This window comes from Bos grunniens, chromosome 29, assembly GCF_055505025.1.
Source record: "Bos grunniens cultivar Pamir isolate PY7600 chromosome 29, Bosgru_T2T1.0, whole genome shotgun sequence".
NCBI lineage: Eukaryota > Metazoa > Chordata > Mammalia > Artiodactyla > Bovidae > Bos > Bos grunniens.
Genome location: NC_141193.1, coordinates 248,421 through 269,241, shown reverse-complemented (window position 1 = coordinate 269,241; position 20,821 = coordinate 248,421). Strand labels below are relative to the sequence as shown.

The window sequence follows — 20,821 nt, the reverse complement described above, 5'->3', positions numbered from 1 at the left end:
GGAAGTGCTGTGAAGACAATAAAGAGCTGATGGACTAGGGAGACTGAGGAGGGCTTCTTCCATCGGACCGGCCACTAGGGGCTCACTGTTGGGGGAGTGACGTCGGATCTGAAGCATAAATGCAGTCTTTAAAAAGCAAGCACCAGAAAGTGGGTTCCAGGAGGGAAGAGTTGGGGACACTACTGCCTGGGAAGGCCCAGGAGGGCTCCTGGTTCAGCCTGGAGGGCAGCAGGTGGGTGAAAGGCAGGGGGCAGGGGTGGGCGAGAGGGCAGCCAGCATCTGCTGGTCACGGCTGCTCTGTTGGAGACCACGCATGGCTACGACAACCCTTCAGAGAGTGGCAGCCACTGCCCGCTCCTGCCTTTCCGGCTTCACACAACCTTCTCTCTTGCTCAACTCTGACCTGAACCATATGGGGAAGGGGGTCCTGGGAAATGGATTCCCAGCTGAACAACAGAACACCCAGCAGAGGCTCCTTAGCAACTCTGCATGCATACACACTTCTACTTTAAACCATGCTTAACTTCCAAATAAAAACAGGCAAAATCATGCTTCTGCTTAATATGATGCACGTGTCTGGCCAAAAAGAGGTGGAGGGATGCTTCACGTCACTGGATCCATCTTTGGGTGATGCTGACTCCAACTGAATACCCATACGCTCCTGCAAGGGATCTTCCCCGCCCAGGGATTGAACCCATGCCTCCTGGGTCTCCTGCATTGGCACGTGGGTTTTTTAGCGACACCTGGGGAGCCCAACTGGAAAACACATCCTCTGTAAGAATGTTGCACTCTCAGAGCGTGTTGAGTGTTAATAACACAAACACCAAGATGTAAGGTCAACTATTGTTAACATAAGTTAGAAGTGAAAAAGAGAGTGTTAGTCGCTCAGTCGTGTCTGACTCTTTGCGACCCCACGGACTGTAGCCTTCAAGGCTTCTCTGTCCGTGGAGTTCTCTAGGCAAGAATACTGCAGTGGACTGCCATCCCCTTCTCCAGGGGATCTTCCCGACACAGGGACTGGACCTGGGTCTCCGTCATTGCAGGCAGATTCTTTACCATCTGAGCCACAAGGGAAGGCCTGGTGGGGGGAGTGGAGAAAGGGAGGGGGTGGGTGGAAGTAGTGTGCACGTACCTCGCGTGAAGGAAGGACGAGGTTCTCGTGGCTACCGCAGCCTTCTTGCCCTGCCCACTCCACATTCCCTGTATCCTCAGCTCGCACCTCAGCTGCTTGTGGGTCTTTGTCCGGTGGGGTGATCCCAAAGGGCTATGCCTACGTTGGGTGTTTCTAGTTCCAGGACCAGGGACACTCAGAGACACGCTAGACGGTCTCCTGCCTTCCAGACTGCCACATGCTCACCCAGTGCTGTCATGAAAACTCAGCCCCCTTCTATGACCACCCTCCCCACCAGTGCTGTGACCCTGTGTCGATTCCCTGGAGTGAGGAGCCCCGAGTGGCCGAGTGGCCGGCGGCCTCCAGTCTAATGTGCCACCTGGTGGAAGGCTTGTAGGGCTTGCCCTGAACTGAGGGGACTCCCAGGATGTGGCACTTTCAGTTTCAAACCCAGGAAAGTCCTGGGCAGACCAGGGTAGCTGGTAGTTGCTACTTTCCGCTTATCAGGTTCAAACAACATGGCGTCACCAGTGTCATGGGCCAGTGTGACGGCTGCGAGAGGGCCAGTGAGCCAGGCTTCTGGGGGCTGCCCTGCTCTGAGGAGAGCAGTGGGCAGATGCCACTGCCTCTCCCGCTGGTCTTGCTAGTGGGCGTGGAAAGACCCACCCCTGATGGCTGGGCTACCTGCTGGGATCTGCTTCAGCCACGAAGGCCCGTCAGGAACACGGCTGCGGCGGGAGTCACCACCGGTTAAGTCTGTGATTGTTGGCTGGCGGTCCCCAGGCCCTCTGTCTCCTGCACTGGCCCCCCAAGGAGAACTGAATGGGGACGTGGTGGGAGCCCCCTCCTGGGCCCTGAGTCCTTGTGATGCCAACCCCCGCAGTGCCTTTGGGAGGCGTTCCTGCTGTGGTCCACTGCCCTGGGAGGAGGAGGAGGAGGAGGAGGAGGAGGAGGAAGCCTTCCCACAGCAGCGGCGCCGACTCCATGGGCTGGGGGCCGGTGCGCTGCCAGCTGTGTGTCTGCTGCAGCGATCCATCTGTGACAGGGGCAACCACCGCTGGGTTCAGGGTGCAATGGCCCCACTGTCAGATGGGCGTGGCCCAAACACCGCCTATCACCTGATCACCGCAAGCCCCTGCTCTGACTGGTGGTCCCGGTGGTGGGTTGGGGACCCTGGAAAGCATGGGGTTTCTGCTTCCTCTTCCTCAGACGCTGGTCAGTGTCCCTTCGGTGCCTCCAGGGAAGGCCAGGAGGAAGGGTGACAGGACGTTTCTGGTGACAAGACCCTTCCTCAAGGACACAGCCTCGCCCTCATCACAGGGGCGTTGGATCTACAGACCAGCTCAGACCAGGAAGCTGGCTGGGGCTCTGCAGCTTTCTGTCATCGTGATTCAAGCCAGGCTTCTTGTCATGGACAGAACGCTGGGGTCCTCCTCCCCAAATTCACACGCGGAACCCTGACCCCAGTGCATCGGCATTTGGAGACAGGCCTTGGGAGGTCTCTGGGGTTGGATGAGGGTGGGGCTGGTCTGGTGGGGTCAGTGCCTGCTACAGGAGACGCCAGAGCTGGTTCTCCGAGAGCACATCAGAGAGAGCCCGTGCATGCTGCAGAGGCCACACGCCTGCAGCAGGGCCCGGGCACGCTGGCTCCACGACCTCTGACTTCCAGCCCCCTGGGCTCTGAGTAGACAGATGTCTGTTGTTTACCCCTCAGTCTGGGGATTTGGTTTGGCCACCGAGCAGACTGCGGCTCGCGCGTTTTTCATGTCTGGGCTCTCCTGCTTATACGAACGGCAGGCTGCCCGTGGTCTTAGTCCCACGTGTAGCACGATCTCTGCCTGTTGAGACCCTCAGAGACCCCATCTTAGTGTCATTCCTGGTCTGCAGAGAGCTCCCCCAGGACGGGCTCCCCTCGCCCAAGCGTCTATCGGAGCCTGGGCCGGTGAGGAGGGGCCCCGGATCCCCCAGGGACACTGTCAGGGAGGAGGAGAGCAAGCACTAACTCTGGCCTGTGCAGCTGCAAAAACGCGCAGGCTGTGCTTTCTAAAGCAGTGTTGGGTTTACACGAGTACTGATCGTGCAGACAGGGTGCCTGTGTGCCCAGAGTTCCCCTGTTATCAACACCGTGCACTCATGTGGCACCTGTGCTACAATCAGTGAAGCGATACTGACGTGTTATTACTCACTAAAGGCTGTACTTTAGATTTCCCTACTTTTCAGCTAATGTCCTTCTCCTGCTCCAGGCCCCCCCAGGCCCCACACGACAGTCCCGTCTCCTCAGGCTCCTCTGGGCTCTGGCAGGCCCTCAGACTGTTGGATGACCTGCACAGTTTTGAGGAAGACTGGGCAGGTATTTTGTGGGATGTAGAAACTGGTCTGTTGCTTTTTGCAGGACTGGATGGGGATTACGGGTTTGGGGGATGAAGAAAACAGATATAAAGGCCCCCTTTCATCCTGCCACATCCAGGGTGCCTCCTGTCAACTTAATTTATGGCTGTTGACGCTGGCCTTGATCACATGGCTGAGCTGTGTTCGGCAGGCTTCTCTGCTGTAAAATCACTCCCCTCCCTTCCGTCCTGTGCTTTGGGGGTGGAGGTCCTCACGCACAGCCTGCATGTAGGGGGCAGAATGTCCACATGATTTATTTGGAATTCTCAGCATGGCCAATTTACCTCTTCTCCTCCATTTACTGATTTATTCAGTCCATTATGTCAGTATGATCACGTGGGTATGTATTTCATACTTCAGGTTATGATACAACATTGCTTTGTCGACTTTGTTTCTCAAATTGTTCCGGTTCTGGCCGCTAGGAACCCTGTCAGTTAACTTTCGCGTCCCTGGGACACACCCCATCTTTGTGTGCTCTGGCCTTGTTTCTTTGAGCGCCTCCTTACTTTCCGGCTGCAAATGCTCCAGGCTCATCCTGTGTATTTCTGGTTCCAGTCCTAGGGTCAGTCATTTCCTCAAGAAACTCTGTTTCCTTCCTTTTGCTAGAGAGTCGACTTAGAAACCCAGATCTGGAGGCAGATGTGTTCATTGCTGCTGTGACCTTGTCTCTGTACGCTCTCAGCAGACAAAGCTAGTGTGCCAACCCTGCACACACGCACACTGCAGATTCGCCTGTGTGCAACCCGGCTCCACGTTACACTGCGCCCGAGTCCTCACTGATGCCCAGCAGCACCTCTTATCCACGGGTCGCTCTCCCCTCGGTCGCCTGTGACCTGCTCCCAGCGATGAGGCCCTCGGCCCCCACCCGCCGCCTGTGTGGTCCAGGGCTCGGGGCAGCAGGGAGCCTGCTGCTGACCCGCGCCGTGGGAACCAGCGTCGCCCCAGGGCACAGTGCTCTGTGCGCGGCCCGGGCCTTCACGCCTACAGACCCCACTCACGGCTGCAAGGCAACTTACGGGGCTTTGGTTGGGACCTCGCTGAATCCACAGGCCCAGAAGAAATGACACCTCACCAATACTGAGATCCTATCAGCAAACACGGACTATCGGTCCCCTGATTCAGATCTTTGATTTCAGTCATCAAAATTTTGCAGTTTTTCTTACGTGGATCCTGTACACTTTTTTTTCCATTTACACCTGAGCGTTTCATTTTCTCCGGTGACTGCGGTCAGCGCCTGCCCCCGGCCCCTCCCTGAGGCGCTGCGCTCACGCTGAGGCAGGGACTCCTCCTTTCACGGCGGCATTCCCGCCTGGGGTCCTCCGCCTGCTAAAGTCTTTACAAGTTGCACACTTAGGTTGGTGTTCAGTCCTGTGGGTTTTGACAAACGCACAGGGTCATGTATTCACCGTTACAACATCAACACGACAGCCTCAAGGCTCGCAAAGTCCACACCCCGCCCCTCCCCCCGCCCACCTCCCTGCATCTCCCCCCCCACCCCCGACCCCCCTCCCCCGCCCCCCGCCGACCCGGCCCCCGCCCCCGCCCCCGCCCCGGCCCCCGCCGACCCCGCCCCCCGGCCCCCGACCCCGCCCACCGCCCTCGGCGTCTCTGGCAGCCGCGCGTCCTGTTCCTGTCTCCTTTGTTCCCACTTTCCGGAAAGTCCAGAGTCGGAACCATATAGTAGTGCGTAGCCTTTTCAGACTGGCCTCTTTCACTCGGCGGTGTGCATTTGTGGTTTATCCGTGACTTTTTCTTAGTTGGTAGCCATTTCATTTTTATCACTAAATAACGTTCCGTGTGTGGACATACTGTAGTTTATTCATCTGCCCCCTTGAAAGACATTCTGACTGCTTCCAGTCTGGGTCAGTTATGAATAAAACTGCTATAAACGTTGTGTGCAGGTTTGTGTGTGGACATCAGTGTTCAACGAATTGAGTAAAAAGTTTTCAACAATTGGATGAATATCTAGGAGTGCAACTACTGAATTATATAGTGAGATTATGTGTGACTCATTATATAATTCAGAAACTGTCTAATGTCTTCCAAAGTGACTGTGCCGTTTTGAATCCCCACCAGCAATGAAGGAAAGCTCCTGTTGCTTCAGGTCCTCATCTTCATTTGGTACTGTCAGAATTTTAAATCTTAGCCTTGCTATTGGTGTCTTGTTATTTTATTTTCAATTCCCTAACAACTATGATGTTGAGTAGCTTTTCAGATGCTTACTTGACATCTGTATATCCTCTTTGGTAAGGCGTCTGTTTAGATATGTTGCCCATGTTAAAATGATTATTTGTTTTCTTACTGTTGAGTCTTAAGAGTTCCTTGTATCATTAGATACAATCCTGTGTTGAATATGTGTTTTGGAAATATTCTCTCCTACTCGATGGCTTATCTTTTCATTGTCTTAATGGTGTATTTAGCAGAGCAGAGTTTTAAAATTTTAATAAAATCCAGCTAATCAATTTTTTTTTCTTTCAGGGGTTGCGCTTATGGTGTATCTAAAACATCATCCCCAAAGTTCATCTGGAAGCTTTATAATTTTGGTCTATAAGGTGGCTCAGATGGTAAAGAATCCACCTGCCAATTCAGGAGACACAGATCCAATCTCTGGGTTGGGAAGATCCCCTGAAGAAGGTAATGGCTACCACTCCACTATTCTTGCCTGGGAAATCCCATGAACAGAGAAGCCTGGCGGGTTACAGTCCAAGGAGTCACGAAGAGTTGGACACGACTGAGCATCCACATGATAAATTTTTAGTTAATTCTTATAAAAAGTATAAGGTCTGTATCTAGTTATATCTTGCTCATAGATGTCCATTTGTTCCAGAAAGTTTGTGGAGAAGAATTTCCACAAATTTTCTGCACTGTGTTGCCTAGGGCTTTGTTGAACCTTTCCGCATTTAACAAGAGTCAGTTGACTATGTTTGTATGGACCTATCTCTGGACTCTATTCTGTTCCACTGAGAGGTTTGTTTCTTTTGCCAATACTAGACTGCCTTAATGCCTGTAGCTTTATAGTAAGTCGTACAGCATCAGTCCTCCAACTTTGTCATTCTTTTCAGTGTAATGTTGGCTATTCTGGATTTTTGCCTTTTCATATAAACTTTCAATATGTACAACATAACTTACTGGGATTTAAATTGGGATTGCATTGAATCTACAAGTCATGTTGTAAAGAAATGACATCTTAAAAATATTGAGATCCTACCAGTGAAATGCAGTATCTGTCCCTTTATTTAGATCTTTGATTTCACTCATCAAAGTTTGGTAGTCTTCCTTATGCAGATCCTGCACATTTTTTTTTTTTTTTAGATTTACACCTGAATATTTAATTTTCTAGGATGCTGATGTAAATGGTTTTGTGCTTTGTCAAATCTCCATTGTTCATTGCTAGTATATAGGAAAGCAATGGACTTCTGTATGTTAAACTTGTTTTCTGCAACTTTGTTATAATTCCTTATGCATTCCGGGTGTTTTCTGTTTTTTGATTTGTTAATTTTTAGTTTTCCCACCTGTGAAAAAAAGATAGTTTTATTTTTTCCTTCTCAATCTGTGTGTTTCATTTCTTGACTATTTGATTATCCTGGATTCCTAGAACGAAGTTGAACAGGAGTGATGAGAGACAACAACATTGCCTTGTTTCTGATCTTAAGGGGAAAGCATCTGGTTTCTCACAATTAAGTATGATGTTAGTGGTGCATTTTTTGGTAAATAATCTTCATCAAGTTGAGAAAATTCCCCTGTGTTCCCAGTTTGTTGAGAATTTTAATTATGAATTGGTGTTGGGTTCTGTCAAGTGTTTTTCTGCATCAATTGATCTGGTATTATATTTCTTAATTAGCCTGTAGATTTCATAAATTACATTAATTGATTTAAAAATACTGAAGCAGCTTTGCACATCTGGAATGAATCCCATTTGATAGTAGTGTGTAATTGTTTTGTGGTGTATAATTTATCATTGAATTTGCTAATATTTTGTTGAGAATTTTTGCATTTATTTTCATGAGAGATATTGATCTGTGATTTTCTTTTCTGTTTATGTCTTTATTTGCTTTTGGTTTTATTAGGTTAATGCTGGCCTCAGAATGAGTAGGAGAAGGCAATGGCACCCCACTCCAGTACTCTTGCCTGGAAAATCCCATGGACGGAGGAACCTGGTGGGCTGCAGTCCATGGGATCGCTGAGGGTCAGACACGACTGAGCGATTTCACTTTCACTTTTCACTTTCATGCATTGGAGAAGGAAATGGCAACCCACTCCAGTGTTCTTGCCTGGAGAATCCCAGGGACAGGGCATCCTGGTGGGCTGCTGTCTATGGGGTCACACAGAGTCGGACACGACTGAAGTGACTTAGCAGTAGCAGCAGAATCAGTTAGGAAGCCCCCAGGCCTGGGGCTTCTTGATTGAAAGCGAGTGTAGTTGTTCAGTCGTGTCCTACTCTGCGACCTCATGAACTGTAGCCTGCCATGCTACAACTGTAGCCCCCCATGTCCATGGAATTCTCTAGTCAAGAATACTGAAGTTGATTGCCACGCCCTTCTCCAGGGTATCTTCCCAATCCAGGGATTGAACCTGGGCCTCCTGCATTTCAGGGGGTTATTGTTTGGAAGATTATTAACTGTTGATTCAATCTCTTTAACAGATATGGCCTACTTAATTTACCTATTTCTCTTTGTAGGAGCTTTGGTCGTCTGTGTCCTTCAGGAAATTGGTTCATTGTACCCAAGTTATCACATTGTGGCACAGAGTTGTTTATAGTTTTCTTTTATTATCTCCTAACGTCTGTGGGAACTGTAGTGATGGCCCCTCTTTAATTTCGCATTACAATAATCTCCTTTTTCTCTTTTTATTTCTGGCTTACATTCCTAGAAATTTATCTATCTTATTCACTTTTTTCTCTCAAATAACCAGTTTTTGGTTTCATTTAAAAAAAAATTGATATCCTATTTTCAATTTTATTGATTTCTGTTCTAGTTTATTATCATTTCTTTTATTCGGTTTTCTTTTGGCTTATATTACCTTTTTTTCTCTCGTTTCGTAAATAAGAAGTTTAGGTTACTGATTTTAGATCTTTCTTTTTTCCTAATATATACATTTATAGTATAGATTTCCCTCTAAGCGTGCTTTCACTGCATCCCGCAAATTTTGGTAAGCTGTATTTTCATTTTAGTCCAAATCCTTTTCTTATAATTTCTTTGAAACTTATTCTTTGATTCCTGCCCAAGTGGTCTTGAATTAAGCTACATGTATCAATGCTCCATGACATTGCTCTCATGCTTAAGCAAACCCAGAAGGCAGAGATTCAAACCCAACTCAACCTGGGCCACACGTGGGGAGGCTAGGCCTCAGACACCTCTGCGTGTGTGTGTGTGTGTGTGTGTGTGTGTGTGTAGGGGTGCAGGTGGGGTAGGGGTGGCACTCCCTTCTAGGCATCATCACCTCTAACTATCGCCAGGTAACCCCATCTCCAACGACATCCTCTCACTGGACCCCAGGTTATCCTGGGTGGGGGACAGACTCCTGTCTTTATGCCCAGAGACAATGGTCAGAACTCCACCTACCAGGCTGGTGAGATAGCGCAGCCCGAGGTCAGCACCTGTGTGGGTCATGATGGACAACAGCCAGCCAGTTTGAACCAGTCTTGGCTGAGGGGAGAAGCACCTCCTGCCATGTTTGAGTTGATGCCAGCGTCAGGCCCTCTGAGATGCAACCTGCACCCACCCGGGACTCATGAGGGTCTGAGTCCGCATCCAGGGAGTATGGCAGGGGTCATTCCCTTGATCGCCTTACCCTGCAAGTGGAACAAGTGTGGGACACGGTGGGCGGGGTGCCAGCCCCATCAGCACCTCCACCTGTGATGGTGTGAGTTTGGCTGAGGGTGTGATTGCCGGGGAAGGCTGTCAGCTGGGGGCCCTTGCACTCCGTGTGTTCCGGCTGCACGGCCAGATTGCGGGCCGACAGTTTGACGTGGAGCGGTTGCTGTGGCCATCATGGGTGCCACAGGAGGGGTTGGGGGATAGGCTTGGGGAAACTGAGGTTCAGGTGACGTGTATCGTGCTTTAAGCTCCGGGGGGCAGCCTGGCCCTCCCTCCCAGTGTACACCCAGCTCACTGGGGGGAAGGCCTCCTGCTCAGCGGGCGGTCCCCTCCCGCAGACCCCGGCCCTCACCCCGCAGCGGCCGGCGCCCCGGGCCACCTCTGAAGTCAGTATCTCTCGTCGCTGGGCCGACAGCCGCGGGTTAAAACAGGACCCCGACCCGGGTCCCGGGACTCCCGCGGCCGCCAGGTGGCGCCGCAGGCCCGCGCCGGGCTCCGCCGGGCCTCTCTCCGCGCGCGGCGAGGCCCAAGTCCTCCGGCCGTTGGGGTAGTGTCCTGGGGGGCAGACGCGATTCCCGGCGCGCCCGAGGGCCGCCGGCCGGGTGGTGGTGAAGAGTGTCTCTGGGGCGCCCAGCGAACCCTCCCGCTTCCTCTCCCTCGGTCGCTCCGCCTGGGGAGGTGGCGGAGGGTCTGAGAGAGGGGGCGGGGGCGGTGAGGGAGGGGGAGAGCGAGCGGGGCGGGCGAGGGGAGGGGCGTGGGGGGGGAGGGGCGTGGGGGGGCGGGGCGGGGGAAGGGACGGGGGAGGGAGGGGCCTTGGGGAGTGGGCGGGGAAGGGGTGGGGAGGGGCGGTGGGGGCGAGGAGGCGGGGTCGCAGGCCTGGGGCGGAGGAGGCGGGGCCGGGGCGGACGCGGGGCGGTGGCTCGGTTGCTCCACCCGAACTTTCTGCTTTTCCGAAGTGACGGGCGCGCAGGGCGGGGGAGCCGGGAACCCCGGAGGCCCGGGCCGCGGCCGGTTCCGGGAGGCGCGCAGGTCGTGGGTCCCGTGCGCCCTGCGGTCAGCAGCGCTGTGTGTAAGAGCAGTGGTGAAAGTACTCGTGTCACGTGCGTGGGTTTGTGGGCGCTCCTAGACCCTGCTCGGAGTAGGAGGGGCGGCGAAGGCAGGGCGTCGAGCTTGTGATGCTGCTGGGTCGCAGCCCAGCTTAGAAAAGCGGCCACGGTGGCGCCCTGCCAACTTTGCTGGCGGGAAGGCAGGCCGGCGCCCCCCCACCGCCACCCCAGCTTGCCCTTAACCTCAGACTGCCTGAGCCTGCTGGTGGGCAGGAGCTGGCCCAGACCTGCCTGCAGAGTGAGAATTGGGGGGCACGGACTTCCGAGATGGGGGCCAGCTGGTGAGGGGAGTGGGGACACGTGCTGGTGGTGTGCTGTCATCCTTGGGGTGAAGGTTCCTCTGACGATCTAGACCTCCTCTCTGAGAACCCAAGGTCTTCAGACCCCCCTGTGGAGGACGTCTGGGAATTTGTTGTTACCCAGTCCCAGCTCGCTCTGCTGGCTGGAGATAGGCCCCTGAATCAGAGAGATGAGTTGTTGAGGCAAGGAGACTATTTGGAAAGCTGGGTGACTGAGAAGATGGCAGACTAATGTTTTAAAGTAACCACCTTGTCGGGGTCTGTATCCTAGATCCTTTATATAAAGTCAGAGAGAAGCAATGAGGAACTAAAGTAAAAAGGGCCTTCAGTCTTGCAGAACATCTGGAAGGGCCAGCCTGTGGAAGGTGTGTTAATCTCTTCTGTTCACAGGTGGGCAAAGTCACAGGTGAGCCGACCAAAGGAGCTTTAACAGTCAGGCAGAGGGGCGGGGTCCTTTGAGGCAGGCAATTATGAGGAGAAGGGGACGGCAGAGGAGATGGTTGGATGGCATCACCAACTCAATGGACATGAGTTTGAGCAAGCTTCGGGAGATGGTGAAGGACAGGGGGACCTGGCATGCTGCAGTCCATGGGGCCGCAAAAAGTTGGACATGACCGAGCGACTGAACAACAAGAGTAAGAACAGCAACACGGAAAGCAAGGCAAAGACAGAGTTCCAACGTGGAGTCAGAATTGGTTCTTCTCTGAGATATTAGGAAGTGGGTCCTTTCTCTCTGATCCAGGGGTTCGGCACCCTCTAAAACTGTTGTGGGTTCACCTGTCAGCTTGTAATGTGGGTGAAATCTCAGATCCTTTGGTTCTTCACAAGTCCTCGGAAGAGATCAGCATGGGCCTTTCCTTTCAGCATGCAATCCCCTCCTTCCCTCAAGCTTCTGCCCCCCGCCCCCACGCACCCCACCCCCAGATTCCGGCCTTTGTTGTCTTAACCAGTTAGACCTGCTGTGGAGCCAACTACCAGGCTGCCTGCTCACTGTCCATCAGGGTGAGGTCAGACCTCCCTACCAACAGCAGCCTTGTGGGTGTCCTGCAGGGGCTGTTGGGGGCTGGGGGCTTGCGCCTCCTTAACACCCTGACGTGAACAGGAGCAGTCTGTTCAGATTAAATCCACGTTGTGTTCTGGGCCAGTTCCCATCCCATCCTGCTTTCCAGCCCAGGTTACCCTTAACCCGAAATTACACCTTCAGGTCAACCGCAGCACAGACACTGATAGCCCCAATTTTAGTATAAACCTTTCCCGATGTCCAGTATCCCAGGAGAAATTATGGTACAAGAATTCATCCTTTCCTGAAGCAGTGTAAGCCTCAAAAAAATGGAACTAAAATTCTTAAGTTCAAGTCCAAACAAGTTTCAAGTACTTGTAAGAAAAACAATCCCAAACGAATCACCGTTCTCTATTGTGAGGTCTGATAAACAGATCACGTGACTTCCCGGCAGCTCTGGGCTCTGGGCGTGGCTGTCAGGAAGGCTGGATGGACTCCAGACACTGGGGCCGGCCTGAGTCTGCAGGCTTCTGGCAGCAGGAGCTCACAGCCCAGGCTTTGCTTTGACATCAAAAAAGGCTGTTTTGTTAATGAGAAGGAAACTTTCCCCTTCTTCCCTTCTAGGGTTTTCGGCTTGATAATAATTAAATTGACATAAACCAAGTTAACAGCAGAAAAATACATTTTGTGTTTACCGGAATCCCATGAAAGCCTGGCAGCCAAAGGACAGCCAGATAATTTCGGCTTTTGTAACTTCCCAAGACAAGGAGTGGGGTGGGTCCTGGGGTGCAGAGGAAGGCGGGCAGGGGAGGTTAGCACAGGAAGCCCGCTCTACCGCAAATCTCACAGCCCACTTCCTGGCCCAGCCCCCTCTCCGCTGTAAATCAGGTGGTTGGGGAGGTAAAGCTCTTTTCCTAAATCTGCTAGACTTTGCCTTTCTCTCAAAATAATCCTGCAGGAAGAGGGACCCCCCTCCAGGGCCCGAGAGTGGGCTCTTGTCTAACACTCTGAAATGAATTGTCCGAGGAGACACACATGCTGACAAAGCAGGAGAGTTTACTGGGAAGGGGCGCCTGGGAGGAGAGCAGCAGGGCGAGGGAGCCCAGGAGGGCTGCTCTGCCACACGCTTGCAGTCTCAGATTTTTCTGGTGATGGGGTTATTTTCCTGGTTGTCTTAGCCAATCACCAACTCAGGGTCCTTCCTGGTGGCGCATGCGTTGCTCAGCCAAGATGGATGACAGCAAGAAGGATTCTGAGAGGTGGTAGAACACGTGGTGTCTCCTTTTGACCTTTCCTGACCTCTCCTGGTTGGTGGAGGCTTGTTAGTTCTGTGTTCCTGACCAGGATCTCCTATTGTAGAATAATTCACACAAATGGTTACTATGTGCCTGGCCAGACATCCTGGAATGAGAAGTCAAGTGGGCCTTAGAAAGCATCACTACGAACAAAGCTAGTGGAGGTGATGGAATTCCAGTTGAGCTATTTCAAATCCTGAAAGATGATGCTGTGAAAGTGCTGCACTCAATATGCCAGCAAATTTGGAAAACTCAGCAGTGGCCACAGGACTGGAAAAGGTCAGTTTTCACTCCAATCCCAAAGAAAGGCAATGCCAAAGAATGCTCAAACTACCACACAACTGCACTCATCTCACATGCTAGTAAAGTAATGCTCAAAATTCTCCAAGCCAGGCTTCGGCAATACGTGAACAGTGAACTTCCAGATGTTCAAGCTGGTTTTAGAAAAGGCAGAGGAACCAGAGATCAAATTGCCAACGTCCACTGGATCATTCAAAAAGTAAGAGAGTTCCAATAAAACATCTGCTTTATTGACTATGCCAAAGCCTTTGTCTGTGTGGATCACAATAAATTGTGGAAAATTCTGAAAGAGATGGGAATACCAGACCACCTGACCTGCCTTTTGAGAAACCTGTATGCAGGTCAGAAGCAACAGTTAGAACTGGACATGGAACAACAGACTGGTTCCAAATAGGAAAAGGAGTTCGTCAAGGCTGTATATTGTCACCCTGTTTATTTAACTTCTATGCAGAGTACATCATGAGAAACGCTGGGCTGAAAGAAGCAGAAGCTGGAATCAAGATTGCCAGGAGAAATATCAATAACCTCAGATATGCAGATGATACCACCCTTATGGCAGAAAGTGAAGAGGAACTCAAAAGCCTCTTGATGAAAGTGAAAGTGGAGAGTGAAAAAGTTGGCTTGAAGCTCAGCATTCAGAAAACTAAGATCATGGCATCTGGTCCCATCACTTCATGGGAAATAGATGGGGAAACAGTGGAAACTGTGTCAGATTTTACTTTTTTGGGCTCCAAAATCACTGAAGATGGTGATTGCAGCCATGAAGTTAAAAGACTCTTACTCCTTGGAAGGAAAGTTATGACCAACCTAGATAGCATATTCAAAAGCAGAGACATTACTTTGCCAACAAAGGTCCATCTAGCCAAGGCTACAGTTTTTCCAGTGGTCATGTATGGATGTGAGAGTTGGGACTGTGAAGAAAGCAGAGTGCCAAAGAATTGATGCTTTTGAACTGTGGTGTTGGAGAAGACTCTTGAGAGTCCCTTGGACTGCAAGGAGATCCAACCAGTCCATTCTAAAGGAGATCAGTCCTGGGTGTTCTTTGGAAGGACTGATGCTAAAGCTGAAACTCCAGTCCTTTGGCCACCTCATGCGAAGAGTTGACTCATTGGAAAAGACTGATGCTGGGAGGGGTTGGGGGCAGGAAGAGAAGGGGACGACAGAGGATGAGATGGCTGGATGGCATCACCGACTTGATGGACGTGAGTCTGAGTGAACTCTGGGAGTTGGTGACGGACAGGGAGGCCTGGCGTGCTGTGATTCATGGGGTCTCGAAGAGTCGGACACTACCGAGTGACTGAACTGAACTGAACTGAGGTGGGGGTTTCAGTCAGTGTGCTTCCCCTAACAACTCCCCCAGAGAGACTTCATACTCAAGATACTCTTCCTTCTCTAACTACTTCCTGCTGGGCGTGGACATCGTCCTGCCTAGCAGAGCAGAAGTCCCTTTCTACCTGATTTAAGTCAAAGTACTCCAAATCTGAAACCTGTTTCCACCCTTATAGTAACATCAGTTTGATTTGAAACTATTGGAACCTGTTGTAGATAAACTTTGTAAGGAGGTGGAGTATACAGGGGTCAAATAGGGGGCCTAAAAGGATAGTCATTGCTGGACCCAGAAATGGCAGGAGCCAAGAAGGTAAGGGAGGACTCTAAACGTCCATTGAACCCAAATCCTGGATCCCTGTAGCCTGTTCTAAGGGCCCCTTGATATCTTCTTGGGCCTTTTCAGACTGGTTATAATAAAAACAGTGTTCTTCCTTCAGAGAAAGTCAAGTGCCCCGCCGCCCTGCCGTCAGTCAGTGTCGGGCCTGACAGTTTTGAGGACCACAGTGGCTAGGAAGTCTAACTGGGATTGTAGACGTAGGAGGGTTCTTGCAGTTTTTCCTGTGGATACAGCAGTGTTGACAGAAAGTTGATGAAATTTATATGAAGAAGTTGCCCTAGTGGCAGCTCCTGCCAAACCGGTGGTCAAGCTTAGTGCCAGGAAAAGGGGGTAAGTCCCACTGCAGGACGCATGCTCTGGTGGGCGTACACTGGCGGGAGCAAGGGGGCATCACCTCTCTGTGGCGTGTGACATGCCCTACTGAGCAGCTTCGTCACCAAAAAAGAGGGCAGAGGGAGGTAAGCTCTGTTTCCACACATGAAGTAGACACCATGGCTGTGTTCAAGCTGGGCAACAAAACGGATTTGCCAAAGGGGAGCAGGGTTTCCATCTGCCTCACAACTGGTGTGTGGCATGATGGAATAGGGGCAGTCCTTTGGCAACTGGGAGGAGAAGGTCACCCCACTTGCTGCAAAGGTGGCAGCAGCGAGGGGATTTAGGATGGGATTCAAGTGTTGAGAGACTGTCAGGAGCCGCATTAGGCATTACTGACAAAATGGAGGCCCGGCCCCAGCCCCCTCCCCTCATTCTGCAGGCACGGATCCCAGGATGAAGGAGTTAGGCCTTGTAACTCTCACTTGTCTTTTCCTCTCCTCGGCTGAGTTGACTGAAAAGGAATATTAAGGTGCTTATTGTTCTTGAGAGGAGCATGAGAAGGCGCAAAGCCTTCTGCAGCTGTGCTCAGAAAATAATTCATAAAGTTAATCATTGACATTTGTTCAAGGACTTTTATAAAAGAGTGTTCCAGGATGAGCACATAGGCCGTAGCTTGAGGCCATGGAAGGGATTGCTATCTGAAGCCTATTTGTGAGGAAAATGTTTATGGTAAAGGAGTTTACTGAATTTAGGGCTTAGAAATAATTAAAATAGTTAGAAGTTAAAGATTTAAGCAATGTTGTAAAGTTAGCATATTTTACTATAGCTTATAGAAGTTAGGAATTTTTAGAGACGCTATAGCTAGAAGCCTTTTTAAGAGATAGTGAGCTCAGCATGTTAGGGGCAAACAGGATTTAGGAAGATAAGTAGTAAACTGAGGAATGTAGCATGAGTTACAATGTAATCACAAGTTAACTATAGGACACTTTAGAGGAGGTAGATAATAGATGATAAGGCTGATTCCGAGAGAATCCCTGAAGCAGGAACTCTGTTTGAAGAGCAACAATGATTTATGGAGATGATAAATTTGGGAGAGGGGGAACTGAAAATGTCAAACCTCTGGCCTAATGTTTTTGTAAAAGAATAAAAGAGAATCTTAAACTTGAAATAAACAGGCAGTCCATAGAAAACTGAGAGGCTGTCTCATTGGCCGACACCGTCATCTCTTCAGGTTGAATCCTTGGCTGCTGGATCAGCACTTGGGCAAGTGGCGCCCAGGACAGGGGACACTGAAGAGGAAGTAATCTGGGAACCTGTGGGTAGCTGGCACCCCTCTGCAGTTTAGGCAGGGTGAGGAGGGTACAGAATCAGTAAGAACATTCTCTACAAGAATGGGTTTCTCTGCATCTAAGAATAGACAAATGTTTATTGAAATATTACTTCATATGTTAGCCCATAGAGGCTTTAAAGTAAGCACAGGAAGACTGTCTAAATTTCTACATTTGTTTTATACTTTGCATGGGCCAGAAAAGGTTCCTGTAGATGCTTTTGCTCTGTGGAATATGATTAGAAATGTCCTGGACCCTGTCATGAGGCTGTTAGATAGCCTATGCGGGAGGCTATAGCGGTGGATGGTGGTGGGTCTCCACCTTCTGCGCAGATCATGTTTTCTGCCATTGACAAAGAAAAGGAGGGAGACTGTGCTCTACCTCCCGAGGAAGGAGAGAGCTTACAGGATGCTGCGGCTGGGCGCCCTGGCGAGCCCCCTCCCACTCTACACAAACCTTTACAAATTTATCCACCACTTTCTGATTTAAGGCGACCACCACCACCTCCGCTTGCGCCTCCCAGGGCCCAGGAGTTCCCCACTTTGCCTCCAAAGCCTCCCAGAGCATGGCGTAAGGCTGAGAAAGATAAAGAGTTTTTTTTAAACAAAGGAGCTTTTAAAGCAGACGCATGCATAATATACAGAGCCTGCTCCCCGGAGAAAACCCCCTCAGGGGGGCCTCACCCAGGCTAAAAACAAAAGAGAGATTAATCCTAATGAAAATGATTCTACAAATAAAAAAAGTTTCTCTTGTGGCCAAATGGGGCATTTTTGCCGGCAGTGTCCTGCCCAGCAGGGACAACAAGCCTGCCAATCAACCCCAGGCAGCGCAGGACTGGACCTCAGTTCCAGGGTTACTCTGATTCCAACGGGAGTGGCTGGCCCCCTACCTGAGGGTATTGTACGACTTGTGCTGGGGCGCAGCTCGCTTTCCCTTCAAGGAATTTTGGTGGTGCCTGGTGTAGTAGATTCTGATTATACTGGGGTAATTAAAGTTTTGATCTCGCTGCCTACCAAAAGTGTGCAAATAAAGGTCAAAGATTAGCACAGCTTTTGCTTTTACCTTATTATCAGACAGGAAAAACCTTAACTTCTCAAGCTAGGGGCCCCAGAGGATTTGGATCTAGTGATCTAGCTTTTTGGGTGCAGGAAATTACAGCTTCTAGGCCTTTAAAAGATCTTTTCATTCAAGGAAATAAAATGTCAGGGCTGTTAGATACTGGAGCAGACGTCTCTTGCATTGCTGGAAAAGATTGGCCCTCATCCTGGCCAGCCCGCTTGACCAGTACCGGCCGGGTAGGAGTAGGGTCAGTGCCCTCGGTTGCTAACAGCTCACAGATTTTGACACGGTCAGATGAGAAGGGGGCACAAGGCACTTTTTGCCCATATGTGGTTCCTTCACTACCTTTTTCTTTATGGGGGAGAGAGATATTATCTCAGATGGGAATGCTTTTATATAGCCCAGATGAAAAGGTTACAATCCTGATAAGGGGCTTGGTAAAGATCAGCAGGGAATTGTTTCGCCATTAGAGGTGGTTCCCAACCAGAATAGAGAAGGTCTGGGATATTCAAATTTATCCTAGAGGCTGTTGCTCTCGCTGCCACCCCTGTTACCTGGAAATCTGATGATCTGGTATTGGTGGAGCAATGGCCTTTCACAGCTGAAAAGTTACAGGCAGCTGAGGATTTAGTTATGGAACAACTGGCAGCTGGCCACATAGAGCCTTCTAATAGCCCCTGGAATACTCCCATTTTTGTTATTAAGAAAAAATCAGGAAAATGGAGATTGTTACAAGATTTGAGAGCTATAAACGCAACTGTGGAAGACGCGGGGCCTCCAGCCGGGCCTCCCTCCCCAGTGAACGAGCGTGCTGCGTCTTGGACTTAGGTGCTCAGCTTTATGGCGAATGAAAGACGATTCTCATCTATTAAGTTACACTTTTTTTTTATTTCAGTCAACAAGAGAAACTGCCCTGAAAGGGTGTTTTCTCTTGTACCAGGATGGGGGTGGGCGGGGGGGGGGGGCACATTCCTAGAAAACTCTCAGGGATGGAGGAGGCAAGGATTGGCCTCTGCAGGAATCAGCTTTATTTTTATGCATTTCGGGGTCATCTCCCAAAAGAGTCCTCTCGTCCACCCCAGTGCCTTTTGTCTCTAACTCACAGTGGCATTTAACGGGTGGATTCAGCATCTCCGGGAGAAACTTCTCCACATTTTCTCATTTACAGAAAACTGTTTACTCACAATTCCTGGGCCTCTCCCATACACAGGAGGTTACAAGTTCTTAAACTGTTATTTGTATTTCTTCTATTAAAGCTCTTTATTACAAAAGAAGGGGGAGGGGAGAGGGAAATCCGCCCCTTCCAGCCTCTGGGACAGGAAATCCCTCCAGGCCCTAGCCTTCCTCCCACCCACCCGGTGTAACCTGACACTCACTGGTTCCTCACGCCTCCTAGGACCAGCCCATCCCCAATACTCCAAAAGCCAGGAAACGGAAATTCAGAGAAATCGAAACGCCTGAGTAAAAAAAGGGGACCCTGAGTGTGTGCTGGCATCTAGACCGCAGTTCCTCTGTCCCCACCATGAACCGCACATCCCAGCCCTTGTTCACTGGGGCCCACGGGGCGGTGCCCCCAGCCTATGAGGTGCTCAAGGAGGAGCACGAGGTGGCCGTGCTGGGGGCGCCCCAGAGCCAGGCGCCCGTGACGACCACGGTGATCAACATCCGCAGCGACACCGCCGTGCCTGACCACATCGTGTGGTCCCTGTTCAACACCATCTTCATGAACTGGTGCTGCCTGGGCTTCGTGGCATTCGCCTACTCTGTGAAGGTGGGTGGGCACCCGGGGCGTCTCCACGGAAGTGTCTGGGAGCCTGGAGAGGCCCTGCCCAGATGGCACGTGGGGTTGGGAGCCCCCGTGTGTGTTGTTCTGCTGCATGTTGTGTGTGTGTGTGTGTGTGTGTACACGTGCAGGTCATGATGAGGCTGCAGGGGGTGCGTGGGGATGACCAGGGTCAGCCTTTTGTCCCCTGGTGGGTGAGGGGCCAGTGAGGCGGCCAGAGAAAGGATGGGAGAGCCCTGGGCCTCCTGGAGAGGCTGACTGTCTGCGGGAAAGCAGATGGAGACCCCAGGAGGGGAGGAGCGCTCACCGGCCACTGTCGCGCTCAGACTCCAGGGGACAGGCGGGCGTGGGTCCCCGCTGGGAAGAACGGGCAGTGGGGACCAGCGGGGGAGGGCCTGAGCCACAGGCCCGGCGGTCACCTGGACCCTCACCACCTCTCCTCCTGCAGTCTAGGGACCGGAAGATGGTCGGCGACATCACTGGGGCCCAGAGCTACGCCTCCACCGCCAAATGCCTGAACATCTGCTCCCTGGTCCTGGGCATCCTTCTGACTGTCGTCCTCATCGTCCTCGTGTCCACCGGCTCCCTGATGATCGTTCAGGCAGTCTCGGAGCTCATGCAGAACTACGGAGGCCACTAGGCCTGCCCACAGCCCGAGGCAGTCGCCCCTTTCCCCGCAGCCTATCCAGGCACCTGCCCCCGTGAAATAAAAGGAGGGTTTGTGTGTGAGGGCGCTGTGGTTTGACCTGGGGAGGGGGCCCTCGAGAGTCCAGCCTGGACGTGAGCCCGAGCCCACCTCCTCCCACCCCGCACTGTCCCACACGCTGACGCTGGTCAGTGCGGGCTCTCCTGGCGCCCAGCTCCCTCACACCCTGCAGCACGGCCCTCTCGTCACTGTCCTTCACACGGCCCCGCAGGCCCCCTCTGCCGGAAAGGCAACAGGAGCACAGCGTCCACCACTGCAGAGAGCGCCCCGTGCTGCTCAGCTAGAGGAGAGGCCCCGGCCCTGCCCCGCCCTCGACATCAGCCCCATCCCTGCTTCTGCCGTGGCCTCCAGACACGGGGGCACTCGAGGGGCAGGGCAGACCCGCCCACTGCCAGCTGGGCTGGGGCGTGTGGAGGGGCAGCGGAGCCACCCCCTCGTCCCCTGACTCCTCATGTGGGTGCCCCCTCCCCCCCAATCTGTCCCTCCGCCAGCCCCCTGACTTGGAGAGGCTGCGGGGAGGCTGGGATCCCAGGGTGGGCCAGGAGGGAGCCCCTCTCCCTGTGGGTCTGACACCCGTGAGCGGGGAGGGGCAGCACCAAGGAAGGGAGTCCTGGAGGAGGGATGGCTGGCAGGCACGTCCCTCGGGGTC

General features: G+C 51.8%; 1 protein-coding gene and 1 long non-coding RNA gene across 3 annotated transcripts; both read left to right on the top strand.

Annotated features, from left to right (window-relative positions):
* The first annotated feature begins 5,084 nt into the window (after positions 1-5,084).
* LOC147341621 (uncharacterized) lies at positions 5,085-7,048 on the top strand. 2 transcript variants are annotated; one of them, XR_015157439.1, is made up of 2 exons: positions 5,085-5,361; positions 5,978-7,048. It is a non-coding gene; the product is annotated as an uncharacterized LOC147341621 (long non-coding RNA). The 2 variants fall into 2 exon arrangements; XR_015157438.1 differs by having other exon boundaries at positions 5,129-5,620.
* A 12,076-nt stretch (positions 7,049-19,124) lies between these two features.
* Positions 19,125-20,195, top strand: LOC147341620 (interferon-induced transmembrane protein 3-like). Its single transcript, XM_086383364.1, has 2 exons — positions 19,125-19,454; positions 19,915-20,195. Exons 1-2 carry the CDS (start codon positions 19,206-19,208, stop codon positions 20,104-20,106), a joined length of 441 nt encoding a protein of 146 aa, XP_086239490.1. The 5' UTR covers positions 19,125-19,205; the 3' UTR covers positions 20,107-20,195.
* The last annotated feature ends 626 nt before the right edge of the window (positions 20,196-20,821 follow it).

Excerpts from the sequence above, each read along its gene's own strand:
- LOC147341620 (XM_086383364.1), top strand. The coding sequence starts at position 19,206 with ATGAACCGCACATCCCAGCCCTTGTTCACTGGGGCCCACGGGGCGGTG. Across the intron at positions 19,455-19,914 it reads CATTCGCCTACTCTGTGAAG|TCTAGGGACCGGAAGATGGT; the intron begins GTGGGTGGGCAC and ends CTCCTCCTGCAG.